Source organism: Pan paniscus, chromosome 13, assembly GCF_029289425.2.
Source record: "Pan paniscus chromosome 13, NHGRI_mPanPan1-v2.0_pri, whole genome shotgun sequence".
NCBI lineage: Eukaryota > Metazoa > Chordata > Mammalia > Primates > Hominidae > Pan > Pan paniscus.
The window spans coordinates 109,384,781-109,400,504 of NC_073262.2; the positions used below are offsets into that span (position 1 = coordinate 109,384,781).

Consider the following 15,724-nt stretch of genomic DNA (forward strand, 5'->3'; position numbering starts at 1 on the left):
CAGCTTTTTAGTTTGATATAGTTCTCCTTGTCTGTATTTGCTTTTGTTGCCTGCACTTTTGGTATCATATAAAAAAAATCATTGCCTAACTAAGCCAATGCCATCAGGCTTCTCCCACACATTTTCTTTTAGGAATTTTGTAGTTTTAGATCTTATGTTTAAATCTTTAATCCATTTTGAGTTGATTTTTGTGTATGTTATAAAATAAGGTTCCAATTTCATTCTTTTGCATGTGGAGATCCAGTTTTCCCAACACCTTTTGTTGAAGAGCATATTCTTTTACTATGTGTAGTCTTGGCAGCTTTGTCTTTTTTATGCCAGTACCATACTGTTTTAATTACTGTAGCTTTGTAATATATTTTGAAATCAGGAAGTGTGATACTTCTAGCTCTGTTCTTTTTCAAAATTGCTTTGGCAGTTCAGATTCCTTTGTGGTCCTATATGAATTTTAAGTTTTCTTTCTATTTCTGTAAAAAAATGCCATTGGGATTTTGATAGTGATTGCACTGAATCGGTAGACTGCCTGGGTTAGTATGGACATTTTAACAGGATTAAGTCTTTCAATCCATGAGTGCAGACTGTCCTTCCATTTATTTGTGTCTTTAATTTCTTTCATCAATTTCTTTGTAGTTTTCAATATACAAGTCTTTCACTTCCTTGATTAAGTTTATTCCTAAGTATTTTATGCTTTTTGATACTATTATAAACAAGATTGTTTTCCCAATTTCCTTTTTGGATAGTTTGTTATAAGTGTATAGGAACACAGCAGATATTTTTACTGCTTTCTTTCTGATTTGGTTGTTTTTCTTTCTTTTTCTTTCATTTGCATAATTACTCTGGCTAAGATTTCCAGTACCTTGTTGAATAGAAGTGATGAGAGTAGGCATCCTTGTCTTGTTCCTGGTCTTAGAAGAAAATATTTGTTTTTCATCATCGAATATGATGTTAGCTATGGCTTTTCATATATGGTCTTACTTACAGTGAGGCACATTTCTTCTATACCTAATTTGTTGAGAGCCCTTATCATAAAGGTTGTTGAATTTCATCAAATGGTTCTTCTGCATCTAATTAGATGATCATATGATTTTTCTCCTTTATTTTGTTAATGTGGTGTATCTCATTAATTGACTTGCATATACTGAACCGTCTTTGCATCCCAGGGATAAATCCCTTTTTATTCATGGTGTATGATCCTTCTAATGCTAATATTTTGTTGAGGATTTTTACATCTGTGTTCATCAGGGATATTGGCCTGTAGCTTTCTTGTGTCATAATGCATGTGTCTGGCTTTGGTATCAGGGTAATGCTGGCCTCATAAAATGAGTTCTCTGTCTTCAGGTGTTTGGAAAAGTTTAAGCACATTAGAAGTATTGTTAATTCTTCTCACAATGTTTGGTAGACTTCAGCAATGAAGCCATCTAGTCCTGGCCTTTTTCATTGTTGGGAAGTTTTTGATTACTGATTAAATTTCCTTATTCATTATTGGTTTGTTTAGATTTTCTATTTCTTTATGATTCAGTCTTGGTAGGTTGTATTTTTCTAGGAATTTATTCATTTCTTCTTGATTATCCAATTTGTTGGCATACAGTTGTTCATGATAGTCTCTTATGAGCCTTTTTTATTTCTGTGGCATTGGTTTTTATTTCTAGTTATAATGTCTTGTTCGTCTCTTATTTATTTGAATCTTCTTTCTTTTTTTGTCAGTCTAGCTAAAGGTTTGTCAATTTTGTTCATCTTTTCATAAAACCAAGTCTTCGTTTTGTTGGTTTTTTCTACTTCTTATTGTCTATTTTATTTATTTCTGTTCTAATCTTCATTATTTCCTTCTGCTAACTTTGGGCCTAGTTTATTTGTCTTATTTCAGTTCTTTGAGGTGTAAATTTAGGTTTTTTATTTGATAGCTTTCTTTTTTTTTAAGATAGGTGTTTATTGCTATAAGTTTTCTTGTTAGTACTGCTTTTTCTGCATCCCATAATTTTGGGTATGTTGTGTTTTCAATTTTATTTGTCTTGAAATATTTTCTAATTTCCCTTTTGATTTCTTCTTTAACCCATTGGTTGTTCAAGAGTGTGTTGTTTAATTTCCACATATTTGTGAATTTTCTAGTTTTCCCTCTGTTGATTTCTAATTGTATTTCTTTGTGATCCGAAAGGATACTGGGTCTGATTTCAGTTTTCCTAAATCTGTTATGACTTGTTTTGTGACCTAACATATAGTCTGTTCTTGAGAATGATCTATGTGCACTTGAGGAAAATATGTGTTCTGGTGCTATTGACTGGAATGTTCTGTATGTGTCTGTTATATCCATTTCATCTGTAGCAGGGGTCCCCAGCCCCCAGGCCACGGACTGGTACCAGTCCATGGCCTGTTAGGAACTGGGCCACACAGCAGGAGGTGAGTGGCAGGCGAACATTACTGCCTGAGCTCTGTCAGATCAGCCATGGCATTAGGTTCTCATAGGAGCGTGAACCCTATTGTGAACTGTGCATGTGAAGGCTCTAGGTTGCGTGCTCCTTATGAGAATCTAATGCCTTATGAAACACCCCCCTATGCCCAGTCTGGAAAAATTGTCTTCCATGAAACCAGTGCCAAAAAGGTTGGGGACCACTGATCTATAGTGTTCTTCAAGTCCTTTGTTTTCTTACTGATTTAGGTCTGGATGTTCTATAAATTATTGAAAGTGGGGTTATTGAAGTCTCCTACTGTTATTGTATCATCTGTTTCTCCCTTCAGATCTGTTATATCTTCCTGATGAATTGGCCCTTTTATCTTTATGTAATGACCTTGTTTGTCCTTGTGACAATTTTTAACTTAAAGTATATTTTGTCTGATATAAGTATGGCTACCTCTACTCTCTTTTGGTTACCGTTTGCATGGAATGTCTTTATCCGTTTCTTCACTATCAAACTATGTGTATGTCCTTAAATCTAAAGTGAGTATCTTGTAGACAAGTTATAGTTTGGTCTTTTTTTTTAATCCATTCAGCCATTTTGTGTCTTTTAACTGGGGAATGTATTAGTCTATTCTCACGTTGCTATACTACCTAAGACTGTGTAATTTATAAAGAAAAGAGGTTTAATTGACCAACAGTTCCACATGACTGGGGAGGCCTCAGGAGACTTACAATTATGGCGGAAGGCAAAGGGGAAGCAGTCGCCTTCACAAGGTAACAGAAGAGAGCAAGAGAAAGGGCGAGGAAGTGCTACACTTTAAGCCATCAGCTCTTGTGAGAACTCCCTCACTATTACGAGAACAGCATGGGGGAAACTGCCCCCATGATCCAATCACCTTCCAACAGGTCTCTCCCTTAATACATGGGGATTAAAATTTGAGATGAGATTTGGGTGGGGATACAGAGCCAAACCATATCAGGGAGTTTAATCCACTTAATGTTTAGAGTAATTATTGATAGAGAAGGACTTACTATTGCCATTTTGTTTTCTGTCTTACAGTTTTTTCTTCTATCTTTTCCTTTCTTGTTGTCTTCCTTTGTGACTTGTTGATTCTTTTGTGAGATGTTTCAATTCCTTTCTGTTTTTCTTTGGTGTAGTCTCTAAAGGTGTTTCATTTGTGGTTACCATGGGTCTTACATAAAACATCTTATTGTTTTAACAGTCTATTTTAAGCTGAAAACAACTTAACTTCCATTGCATACAAAAGCTGTACACTTGTCTCCCCATACTTTGCTATTGATGTGACAGTTTACATCTTTTTATATTGTATATCCATTAGCAAATTTTTATAGTTATTCTTGATAGTTTTTTTAACATTTATACTAGAACTAAAGCACACCACTATTACAGTATTACCATATCCTATATTTGTTTATGTATTTACCTTTACTAGTGAGTTTTATACTTTCCTGTGTTTTCACATTGATGTTTTGTGTTTTTTTCATTTCACCTGTCTTTAGCGTTTAGTTTAAGAAAAGACTAGTAATGACAGTTTTCCTTGGCTTTCATTTGTTTGGGAGTCTTGATCTACATTTTTGAAGGACGGTTTTGCCAAGTGTAGGATTATTGGTTGGCAATTTTTCTTTCAGCACTTTGAATACATTATCCCAGTCCCTTCTCTGGCCTGCAAAGTTTCTGCTAAGAAGTTCACTGCTAGTCTGATGGGGGCTCCCTTGTACATGAAAAGTTGCTTTTCATCCTTGTGGGAGATATGAGTTGCTTTGAAAGTTCTTTTTGTTTTTGAATTTTGACAGTTTGATTACAATGTATCTTAATGTATGTTTCTTTGGATTAATCTTATTTGGGGTCCTTTGAGCTTTATGAATCTGGATGTCCATTACTCTTTCTAGATTTGTGAAGTTTTCAGCCACTATTTCCTTAAATAAGCTTTCAGCTCCTTTTTTTCTTCTCCTGAGACACCCATAATGCGCTCATTGGTTTGCTTGTTGGTGTCCTGTAAGTGTCTTAGGCTTTCTTAACTCTTCTTCTTTCTTTGTTCTTTTTTCTTTTTGGACTGGGTAATTTCACATGACCTGCTTCAAATTCTCCGATTCTCTTTTGCTTGCTGAAATATGCTGGTATGGCCCTCTAGTCAATTTTTCAGTTCAGTTATTATATTCTTTAGCTCCAGAATTGCTGTTTAGTTCTTTCTATAGTTTATCATTTCTTTGTTGATACTCTTATTTTGCTCATATATCATTTTCCTAATTTCATTTGCTTTTCTGTGTTCTTATAAGACAATTATTTTTAGTTCTTTGTTGGGCAGTTCATAGATCTTCATCTCTTTAATGTTGATTACTGGACATTTATTTTGGTACTTTGATTGTGTTACATTTCCCTGATGCTTTTTCTTCCTTGTAGCTTTGCATTGGTGTCTGCACAATTAAAGAAATAGTATCCTCTCTCTGTTTTTACAGACTGGCTTTGACAGGGAAAGACTTATTAATCAGCTTAGCCAGAGATTCTGGGGACCTCTTAAACTTTTTCTATGATTTTTTTTTTTTTTTTTTTTTTTGAGACTGAGTTTTGATCTTTGTTGCCCAGGCTGGAGTGCAGTGGCGCGATCTCGGCTTACTGCAACCTCTGCCTCCCAGGTTCAAGCGATTCTCCTGTCTCAGCCTCCCAAGTAGGTGGGATTACAGGCACCTGCCACCACGCCTGGCTAATTTTTGTAGTTTTGGTAGAGACGGGGTTTCACCATTTTGGCCAGGCTGGTCTACAACTCCTGACCTCAGGTAATCCACCCACCTTGGCCTCCCAAAGTGCTGGGATTACAGGCATGAGCCACCATGCCTGGCCTGAATGTGTTTATGGATTTCTAAGTAGAGGGATTTACTGGTTTCTTTTTTTTAATTTCTTTCTTTCTTTTTTTTTTTTTTCCAGTATCAGGGAATGTCTTGCTCCCTCTGGTGTCTGACTGCTGTACTACAGTCGGGGACATAGATGCTCCTCTCCTTTCTCTCCTTCGCTGTAGAGAAGCCTTGAGTTGTGCTGTCTGCTGCAAGCCACTGACCCCTTTTTTTCCTTCTTAACTGCTCCTGAGCATTCAAACTATGCTGGTTTCGTCCGCTCTCCTTGTGAGGTGAGATAGAAACCAGCTCCTTGGACAGCTCACCAAAAGGCTAGGATGTTGAAGACATGCTCCACTCCTCTCATTTCCTCCTGAGGCTGAATCCTCGGGTTGCGTACCTTCTCTCAATCTCTCAGAGCTGTGCTAAGTGCAGGAAGCTGTCCACCCCTTTTCCTTTGTTCTTAACTGCTCTCAGGCATCTGAACCCTGCTGGTTTTGTTAGTATTCCACGTGAGTTTAGACAGAAATCCAGCCCCTAGGGCAGCGCAGTGAAAAGCCGGATGTTGGTTGCACACTCTACTCTCTCCCTCCAAGGGAGAAGTCCTAGGCCAAGGTGATCTCCTTGGTGCTGAGCTGTGCCGGCTTTGGGGAGGGGCTGACCTGGGTAAAATGTTCTTCTTGCCTGTTTCAGTGCAACTCTTCTTGGTTTTGTTCTTGTCTGGAGTACGACAATATCTTAATTGGTTTCTGGACTTTTCATGAAGGTATTTTTGTCTATATGTCCTTGCTAAATCAGTGTTTCTGAGAAGCTGTGAGAACTGGACCTTCTTCTAGTTCAGTTTTGACCTTAACTATTCATTTGGTCTCGAGCTACTGCTTTCTATTCTTTTCATTTTAACCACAGCCATACATTTCTACTATTAAATACAGTGATTCCTCAAATGTGCCAGCTTCTTTCATACCTCTGCTTTCTACCCAGAACATCTTTTCTTACTCTTTGGATCAGTCAGGGTTCATTAAAAATCAGAAAAGCATATAAAATGTCATTTGTTAAAACAGTGATTAAAAGCATGGACTCTAGAGCCAGCTTGCTTAGGTTTGAGTTTCAGCATTGTCATTTGTTAGCTGCTTGACTTTTGGCAAATTACTTATCTGTGCCTCAGTTTATTCACTTATTAAAATGGAGATGAGCTATGTCTAATCTCATTGGGTTGTTATTAGAATTAAATGAGTTAATCTATGTCAACTTCTTATGACAATGCCCAGCACATAGTAATTTTTAGATTTGAAAAAAATTAGAGTGTAGGTCACAGAGGCCTTGGGGGAACAAACTAGGGCAGTTGTGAAGGTCTCAGTGGCAAGATGCACAGGCCATCTGTTTGCCATCAAATGACTTGACTCCAGCTGCTTGCTTTCCTTTTAGTTTTCCCTCCAGATTTAGATTTCTGAAAGAGAACATCTGATTGACTGAGTCTGAGTCAAATGCCCATCCCTTAAGGGCAGTTAATCAATTAAGTGGTGTCAGGCCAACTAAAAAGCAGCTTCCCACTGTACTGTCCACTGAATGGACAGACTCAGCTCATACTGCATTTCCTGTGTCTTCCCTAATTGTCACCGTCAGAGTCCCTGTGCTTGTCATGTCTTACCCAGTCTCTGGTGCAGCCTTGACAACAGGCTGCACCAGAGACTGGGTAAGACATGACAAGTTGTGTCACATCAATTTGTTGTGTCAGTAAGTCTGTCTCTGCTCCTCAGTTGGTAAGCTCTCCAGAGTCCAACCCAGCTGCCTGTTTTTCTGAACTTAGTACAGGACCTGCCAAAGAGTAGACATTTAATAAAGGTCGAAAAATATCTCCCAAATTCAATCTTCCTTTACTCCCCTGGCTTCATTTTCTTCTGAGGCTGGCTCCTATTGATGCCTTGTACTTTCTAGACAAATAATATCAAGCTAAGTGGTAATTAAAACTCCAGAAACAGCCCCAGAGGGATTAAGAGAGTAAGTACTGGGCGGGTAAGAGTTTTTCAGGTGACTCCAGGCAACCTGAGAGATAACTTGTTCCAACAAAATTGTTACGTTGAAAATAGAGGGGGGATAACAAAGGTAACAAAGGCTAGGAGGACATTTAATAAAATGGCAGTAGTAGAATTAGTACAGGAGGAGAATCATGAATGTTGTCTTTTTGTCTGTCTATTCTGCTTTCATTTAACCGAGTGGTTTTCAAACAGGGATGATTTTGCCTCCCAGGGGACATTTGGCAATGTATGGAGATGGTTTTTAGTTGTCACAACAGGAGGGAGGTCTGTGCTACTGGCCTCTAGTGGATAGAGGCCAGGGGTGCCGCTAACATCCTACTATGCACAAGATAGCCCCTCACAATAAGGAATTATCCAGCCCCGGATGTTAGTAGTGCTGAGATTGAGAAACCCTTACCTAATTCTAAGCCTCCCACCTCAACATTTCTCCAAAGGAGAAGTAGGGGCAATATGGCAGATATAGCAAGATTAATTAGTCACCATTTCCTGAATGCCCATGAATGTACAATTGCCTGGATTTGGTATTTTGAAGGCTATAAAAAAAGAAGTTTGTATTCCCTGCTCTTCCTAGACCATTTATGAGAACAACTCTGTTGTATATCCAGAGGAAGGCAGTACATGGTAGGCACCAAGTAAGTGCTTTATGGAGGAAGGAGAAAGGAAGATGGCAACTTATCTGGAGTAGCAAAGGTTTTGGAAGCAGAATAACTCAAAGTATTTGGGAAGAGAGTTGACTAGAAGAGATGGTTAGATAGGAGAGTGGTAGGAATTCTGGCTTATTGTATATCCACATGCTATACATTAATCATTATTTCATTTATGATGGCCCATCGGGGAGAGGGTGTGTTAAATCCAGAGTATCTTGCTGGGCTTTGAACCCAAGGAACAAATATGTAACGTTTAAGCTCTGTTGTTTTGGTCCTTTGGTTTCTTCTCTTCTTGATCTGTATTTACCACCTTATGGATAATCCCACATTTGCATCTGTGGTCATTAGTGTGCTCCTTAACTCCAGACCTGAGTCTCTGTGGGTTGCATATGGTCACTGCACATCCCAGAAGTGTCTCAAGTTCAGTAATTCTGGAAGTCAGCTATTTTTCTTGACTCATCCTTTTCCAATGACAAGCTCGTCCTCCTGTCTTCCTCATCAAAGTTTATTTGTTCGTTTAGTCAGCATTTGCCAAGCACCTGGACACTTAGGAGAAAGATGAATAAGACAGTCCTTCTTGCCAGAGGATTCTGTGTAATGGGTAAGGTAGATATGTAAATTGGCAGTTAAATATAGCATGAAAATTCGAGTGATCTAGCATATTAGTCTGTTTTCACGCAGCTGATAAAGACATACCCGAGACTGGGCAATTTACAAAAGAAAGAGGTTTAATGGACTCACAGTTCCACATGGCTGGGGAGGCCCCACAATCATGGCAGAAGATGAAAGGCACATCTCACAGGGCAGCAGACAAGAGAGACAGCCAAGCAAAAGGGGTTTCCCCTTATAAAACTATCAGATCTCGTGAGACTTATTGACTACCACAAGAAGAGTATGGGGGAAACCACCCCCATGATTCAGCTATCTACCACTGGGTCCCTCACAACACAAGGGAATTATAGGAGCTACAGTTCAAAATGAGATTTGGGTGGGGACACAGCCAAACCATATCATCTAGGATATTTGGAAATAGAGGAAGGATATATCAGGATGCCAGCCTGGTGAAGAGGAGGGTCAGGGGATATCAGGCAGTGTTGCCTGGAGGGGTTGGTATCTGAGCTGATCTTAAAAGATGGAGAGATGGGGTTTTACCATGGAAAGATAAGCAGGAAAGAACATTCCAAGTGAAAGGCCCTCCATATGCAAGACCTGGAGGAAAGAAACAGCAGAGCACATGCAGGGAACAGCACACAGTTTGGGCTGCTGAAGCATGAGGTACAGGGTGAGGAGTGGGGCAAGAGAAGACCAGAGGGGGGATCATTACCCAGGCTCCCAACTTCCTTGTCCACACCATCCCCTGCCCCCGCATCCCACTGCATGTTCCAAAAGCAATCAGTTACTAATTTCAGAAGTGCTGCCTTGCTGTTGCGTATATGATCTGTTATATTCCTCCCATTTCATCATAATTCCTATCGTTTTCCTGGCCTTATCACAGCCCTTCATCCTCCCCAACACTTCTTCCCCTACCCATGGACCTCTCAGTTGATTTCAGTCTCATTGTTAACAAGGGCTTGTGTCCAGGCATATTTGCCCCAGCTGCTAAGAAACACTCCTCTGTACCTTCATCTCACCAGTTATTCACTATCAGGCAAGTAGCATGTGCTTTCAGGGCTGTGCTCAAATCTTCTTCCCTTATTCCATCTTTTCCACTTATTCAAATTCTCCTCCCAAAAGCTTCTGTTTATTTTCTTTCCTCTGCGAGATCACAGTACTTTGCATGTATTTCTTTTTTTATATAACTATATGTATCATATGCCCTGAGAATCAGATTGACGTGTGTTCAAAGGGTATACCATTTATTAGTGGTGTCACTCTGGGCAAGCGACTGCCCCTGATTTTGATCTTTTCTGTCTTCATTTGTGCTTAACCACGTTATACTGTGTAACATTAGCTCTAGGTGGTAGGATTAGGCTTGCAGTTCTTTTAACCCATAGTATTGATAACTAGATAATTTTAGTTGGTTATAAAACTGTAGTGGTGGTCCAGGCGTTATAGAAAATCTAGCATAATTATGAAAAGGTTCTGGAGCCTGACACCTTATGTTCTAATACTGCCTTTGCTACTTCCTTGTCTGTGTGTTCTTAGACAAGTTACTCAATCTCTAAGCCTGTTTACCCATTTTTTTAAATGAGGAGAATAATAGTAATACCCATGGAGTTTTTTAGTGTGAGTTAAATGAGTTAAAGTCTATAAAATGTTTGTCTCGTGCAAGACATACAGCAATAGCCAACATTTATTGAATGTATACACTTATTATGAGATAACCAACTGTCCAGAATGATGTGTGGATACTTACTTGCAAGCCTGATTTTCTTATCTCTTTTCTTTGGAATCGTTAAAGATATTGGCCTTCTGTATATGTTGGGAAACTGACTTTTCTTTGTTCCCCAGACAGTTCGTGGAAGTTATGGCTAGTGCTCTGACTGGTTATCTTCACACTATTTCTTCTGAAAACTTATTGGATGCAGTATATTCATTTTGCTTGATGAATTACTTTCCCCTGGCTCCTTTTAATCAGCTTCTGCAAAAAGACATCATCAGTGAGCTGCTGACATCAGGTAGGATGTTAGTGCAGAATTGGTCACCAATTGTGACCAATTCTGCACTACCACTAGCTACCATATGACTCTGAATGGGGTCTTAGTTGGAGCAGCGTTAGTTGAAATTTGCAGAGCAGGTGTTGCTTTGGAAAGGGCTGATAATGGTGAAGTCAAAGGATAGTGCTTCAAAGCAGCAAACCTACAGACCCTTCTTTAATGACAAGTCCTACATGTAGAAAAAAATAAGGAATGCATCATTATTCCTTTTATTTATACTCTATCCTTCTATACAAAGGCTAACTGTTCAGGCTGTTCTTTATGCTTTGATCAGAGCTGTTTTAATTCCTAATCCTTACTTATCACATTTGAAGCCAACCTAAGTCAACTTTTGCAGCTGTAATCACTTGGTCACTCCTGGCCTGTGATGAGGGAACACCTGTTAGATCAAGAAACCAAATAGCCACCAAATTAATTAGTTCATTTACTCTTGGAACCAAATTAACTGTTGACTTTTAGTCTTTAGTATTAAATAAGGCAAAGCAATATCCAGGTAGATGTACAAAATTTGACGATGTGTCTGAGAATAGAGTAGTTCAGAATTAAAACATAAATAAATAAATGTTATAAAATCCCAAAGTTGAGTTGTAGAGAGTCAGTCAATAATACCACTTGCTGGTTTTTCAGGCAGTGTAATAATGAAGAAACAGCCTTGAACCTCGGAAACCTGGATTCTAGTTCCAACTTTGCCTTAATTACGAGGCTTTTTAACATTCCTGGGCATTTCCTTATCCATAAATTGAGGAGTTTAGACTAAATGACCTCTAAAGATATTTGAAGCCTTAAAACATTATCAAGTGCAGAGCTTTGATTTAGACCCTGTGGAAACCAGGGAGACACAGAGAGAGTCCTTGTGATAAGAAAGAGATAATTAGAAATACAAGTGCATTTATGTATATATTTATTATTTTATAACTATTACTAAATATATACTAATATAGTTTTTTAATGTTGCATTTATTTCTTCTTAATGATATACTCTCTTTTTTATCTTTTAGATGACATGAAGAATGCTTACAAGCTGCATACTTTGGATACTTGTCTAAAACTTGATGATACTGTCTTTCTGAAGGACATAGCCTTGTCACTCCCACAGCTGCCGCGGGAGCTGCCATCGTCACATACAAATGCAAAGGTGGCAGAGGTGCTGAGCAGGCTTCTGGGAGGTGAAGGACACTTCTCAAAGGATGTGCATTTGCCACACAATTATCATATTGGTATGGGACATTATATGATTTCCTTTCATTTTATTGTATTTATTTTCCTTTTTTTCTGACAAAAAAATAGGTATTTGTGGCAGCAGTTTAGTGTAGTGCAGCATTGCCTCTGGAACTGGCCTGATTCTTGCCTCATAAAATTCTTGTGACCAATAAATGAAATTCTACACATTTTTATGTGTCTAAAATCCCAAGACTAGTATCTGACACATGGTTAGCTCTCAATATATTTTAGCTACTGCTATTATCATTATTGGTAGTACTATTAAACATTTTGAAACAGAAAATCACTTGGGGCTGGTCACGGTGGCACACGCCTGTAATCCTAGCATGTGGAGAGGCCGAGGCAGGTGGATCACTGGAGCTCAGGAGTTCAAGACCAGCCTGACCAACATGGTAAAATCCTGTCTCTACCAAAAAAATACAAAACTTAGATGGGCGTGATGGCATGCCCCTGTAGTCCCAGCTACTCAACAGGGTGGGGTAAAAGGATTGCTTGAACCTGGGAAGTTGCTGCAGTGAGCTGAGATCACACTACTGCACTCCAGCCTGGATGACAGAGCGAGACCACATCTCAAAAAAAAAAAAAAAAAAGGAAAAGAAAAGAAAAAGAAAGTCACTTGGAGCAATGTTTGAAAAATTAATATCAATTCTTTCCTTTCAGATTTTGAAATCAGAATGGACACTAACAGGAATCAAGTGCTACCACTTTCTGATGTGGATACAACTTCTGCTACAGATATTCAAAGGTTGCTTACATATATTTCACTTGCTGGGCTTTCTGAATTAAAATCCTAATTCTAAAAGACTTCATATTAAATAGCAGTAGTAAATCTAAGACTTGATGTTTGTATGGAGCCTGCAGCACACCAAGAGACTTGTCATCCATCAATGTACTCCTTAGAAAGTGTAAATGTGGACGTTATGGTTGAATACAATGGACTACAGTATTGGTCATTTAATGAGACAGACATTTTTTTAAAATGAGGTTTTGAAGCTATAGTTCAATAAAACAATATTAATATAATTGAAACTATCAATGCAGTGTAGACTTTGGACAAGATAATATAATAGTGATCATAAAGAATAAAGACTCGAGGCTTCTACAAAAATCAAATACCCAATAAATATTTTGCTCTACCACCAAGACTTTTCCAGAGGTAGAGAAACTGTAGTTTTTTTAATTAAACTGTATTTGTATGGGTTAGAGCACATTGAAGCTAATCCTAAGTTGTTTCCTTGGCTCACACATTACAAATAGAGTGTCTCTGGGGAGAAATATGATGCTGTACCATGAGAGAACATCCTGCCTCTTCAGTAGATGCATAAGATCATGCCATCATTGCACATACCCATGGGTCAGTTACCCTTTATGTAAAAGCTCTGCTACATGGATCCTGACCCCAAGGAACTTGTATCTTCTGTTAACTCCACTGGACACACACACACACATAAATATGGTAGAAACATACAAAAAAATCTGTAGGGATCCAAGCTCTTATCTGCCCATCCCTCTTCATTCACACACAGTTCTGTGACTTTCACCTCTTTCTGAATGCATCTAGCTTATTTCTTGGCCATCTTTTCAACCGCTGTCTTTCCTATTAGTGCTACCCATCTCCCCTCAGAAGAGGCTTTCTCTCTGACCTCATTCCAAGATCAGTTTTCTTTTTCGGGTACTCCGCTATTCTGGCATAATAAAATAACAGTTGTTCTCAGCATAAAGTCATGAGAAGTGAAGAATGTGAGCATTCCTTTAAAAACATAAAATTTGTCTTATAACAGCCAGAGTATAGGTGAAGGCAGTAAGGATATAAATGTCTTTTTTCTTCTTTTTTTCTCCCAGTAAACTTAGTATTTCCAAAGTGCCAGGAACAATGAAAAAACAAATTACACCTTCCACATTTTCGTTATATTTACAGATTTTATTTTAACAGTCTTGCCTTTCTCTTGGTGTTTTCTTTCTTGTATTTAAACTCCTATTTCTGTTTTTTAAATGCTGCTTTCTCTGGGAGATAATATGTGTAAGAAGAGCATTTACTATTTGGTATTATTTACACCGTTACTACTACTGGTAGAATAAATAATTATACTCAGATCAGAAATCAGCACTACACAGAAAACCCTTAAAATTGGTGCTTTCATGTCTGAAAATTTTCCTCTTCAAAAATGTAGCCATCCTTAAAGGGAACTGAGAGGTAACTGTGTATAATGTTGTATATTTTTGATTTATAAAGTAGCCTTGTATAGTGGAATATCTGCAGAGGCCAAGTAAAAGAAGTGAAGGACTAAGACAGGAATATCAAGGATTGTGGTCGGTGGAGAGCTCAACTTGGAAATCTCCAGAGAGCAAGAATGCAGCAAGACTAAATGGTAATATCAATAACTGTTCTTGTTTTGTTTATTTTTGTTTTCAGAGTAGCTGTGCTATGTGTTTCCAGATCTGCTTATTGTTTGGGTTCAAGCCACCCCAGAGGATTCCTTGCTATGAAAATGCGGCATTTGAATGCAATGGGTTTTCATGTGATCTTGGTGAGAAAAAAATGCAAATGAAATATTCTTTAATTACTGATGTACATTCTAACAGCTGCCAGGAATCTTGTGGTTGAGACTGGTTACTAGGACTAGAGGAATTGTCAGCATTATTGGAATGAGTGCTTTAGTTACTGTTTTCTTTGAAAAAGAACATTGCTAGTACACGATTTGGGTTCTGCTCAGCTGATTACTGTCATTACTAGAGCTTTTACAAATGTTGTTCTGGTCAGCTTTAATCCTTTTTTGCTAAGAAGAAGAATGCAAATAATATATTTTCATATTTAAGATACACAAAACCATATTTAATTTCCAGGTTATCTTGAACAAGGGAAGGAAAGATGTTAAAGCTTTGTTTTCATGGCCTGTGTGAAGCTGTTACAGGATGTTTGCTGCCAGAAAAGGCTGGATGGTTTTAAGAGGATGGGTCTTTCTCTTCCCTCTTATGCTTCAATTTTATTTTGTACCCCACAGCTTCTCTTGAACAGCCTCTTCTGATGTTTCTAGGTAGCTGGAACCTTACAAATACATTTATATATATGTTGCTGTTGGAATCTATCTAAATGCCACTCATTTGGTCCTGCGCATAATGTAAGATGTAAACATTCCAAGTCTTCTATTATTATACTTTAGTATTGGAAATGGATTACGTGTGGACTATTGAGATTAAGATGACTCCTTTCTCTTAGTGGGCTACTATTTAAGACTTTGTTTTTTATATTGCTGATTATATATATTCTAAGGAAGATTTTCTCAAGAAAGCAGTTTTTGCACCATTTAGAGGACCTTTAAAATTTGTATAATTTTCACAGTTAAAGCTTTCTTAAACCCTAGCATGTAGTCTTATTATGCCTTTAAAATATGAGTAGTTATAAGGTCACATTTGCTTTCAAAAAGCTATTGTCATCATGTTACTTTACTATGTTTGGATCTCTAAACTAGCTCTTTTGTTAGTATCGTCTCACAAACTGATTATTTTCCTCTTTCTTTGGTAAGGTCAATAACTGGGAGATGGACAAACTAGAGATGGAAGATGCAGTCACATTTTTGAAGACTAAAATCTATTCAGTAGAAGCTCTTCCTGTTGCTGCTGTAAATGTGCAAAGCACACAATAAAGTGAAAATCAACCTTTTCATATTAGGAGACATGCATTTGTAAAAATTAATAAAGATGACAAGTCAGTTGTCAATGGAATTGAGCTATCTGCTAAGACAAAAAATGTTACCTCAGTTCACTATTAAAATTAATTTTAGGAGTGGAAGAAATGTTGTTACTGCCATTTTAAAATATGCTGAGAAAATTCCAGAAGGGTTATTTTTCCAACCACACCTATTCCCTCTAGTGCCCAGATATTTGATTTGTGAGCTGTACGTTTCACCTTTTCATCTTTGA

At 38.0% G+C, this 15,724-nt stretch overlaps 1 protein-coding gene across 4 annotated transcripts in view; it reads left to right on the forward strand.

The window, feature by feature from the left end:
• The window catches only part of FASTKD2 (FAST kinase domains 2), a 26,523-nt gene extending 11,056 nt beyond the window's left edge, over positions 1–15,467 (forward strand). For 2 of the 4 annotated variants that reach the window (XM_003820798.5, XM_003820799.6), the window contains exons 8-12: positions 10,377–10,543; positions 11,581–11,799; positions 12,464–12,548; positions 14,217–14,331; positions 15,328–15,467. In XM_003820798.5, the coding sequence (XP_003820846.1) occupies positions 10,377–10,543; positions 11,581–11,799; positions 12,464–12,548; positions 14,217–14,331; positions 15,328–15,447 (706 nt within the window). In that variant the 3' untranslated portion in view covers positions 15,448–15,467. Of the gene's footprint in view, positions 1–10,376; positions 10,544–11,580; positions 11,800–12,463; positions 12,549–14,216; positions 14,332–14,838 lie in introns of all 4 variants that reach the window. The other 2 variants (XM_063595257.1, XM_063595256.1) reach the window with 1 other exon arrangement.
• Positions 15,468–15,724: the final 257 nt, after the last annotated feature.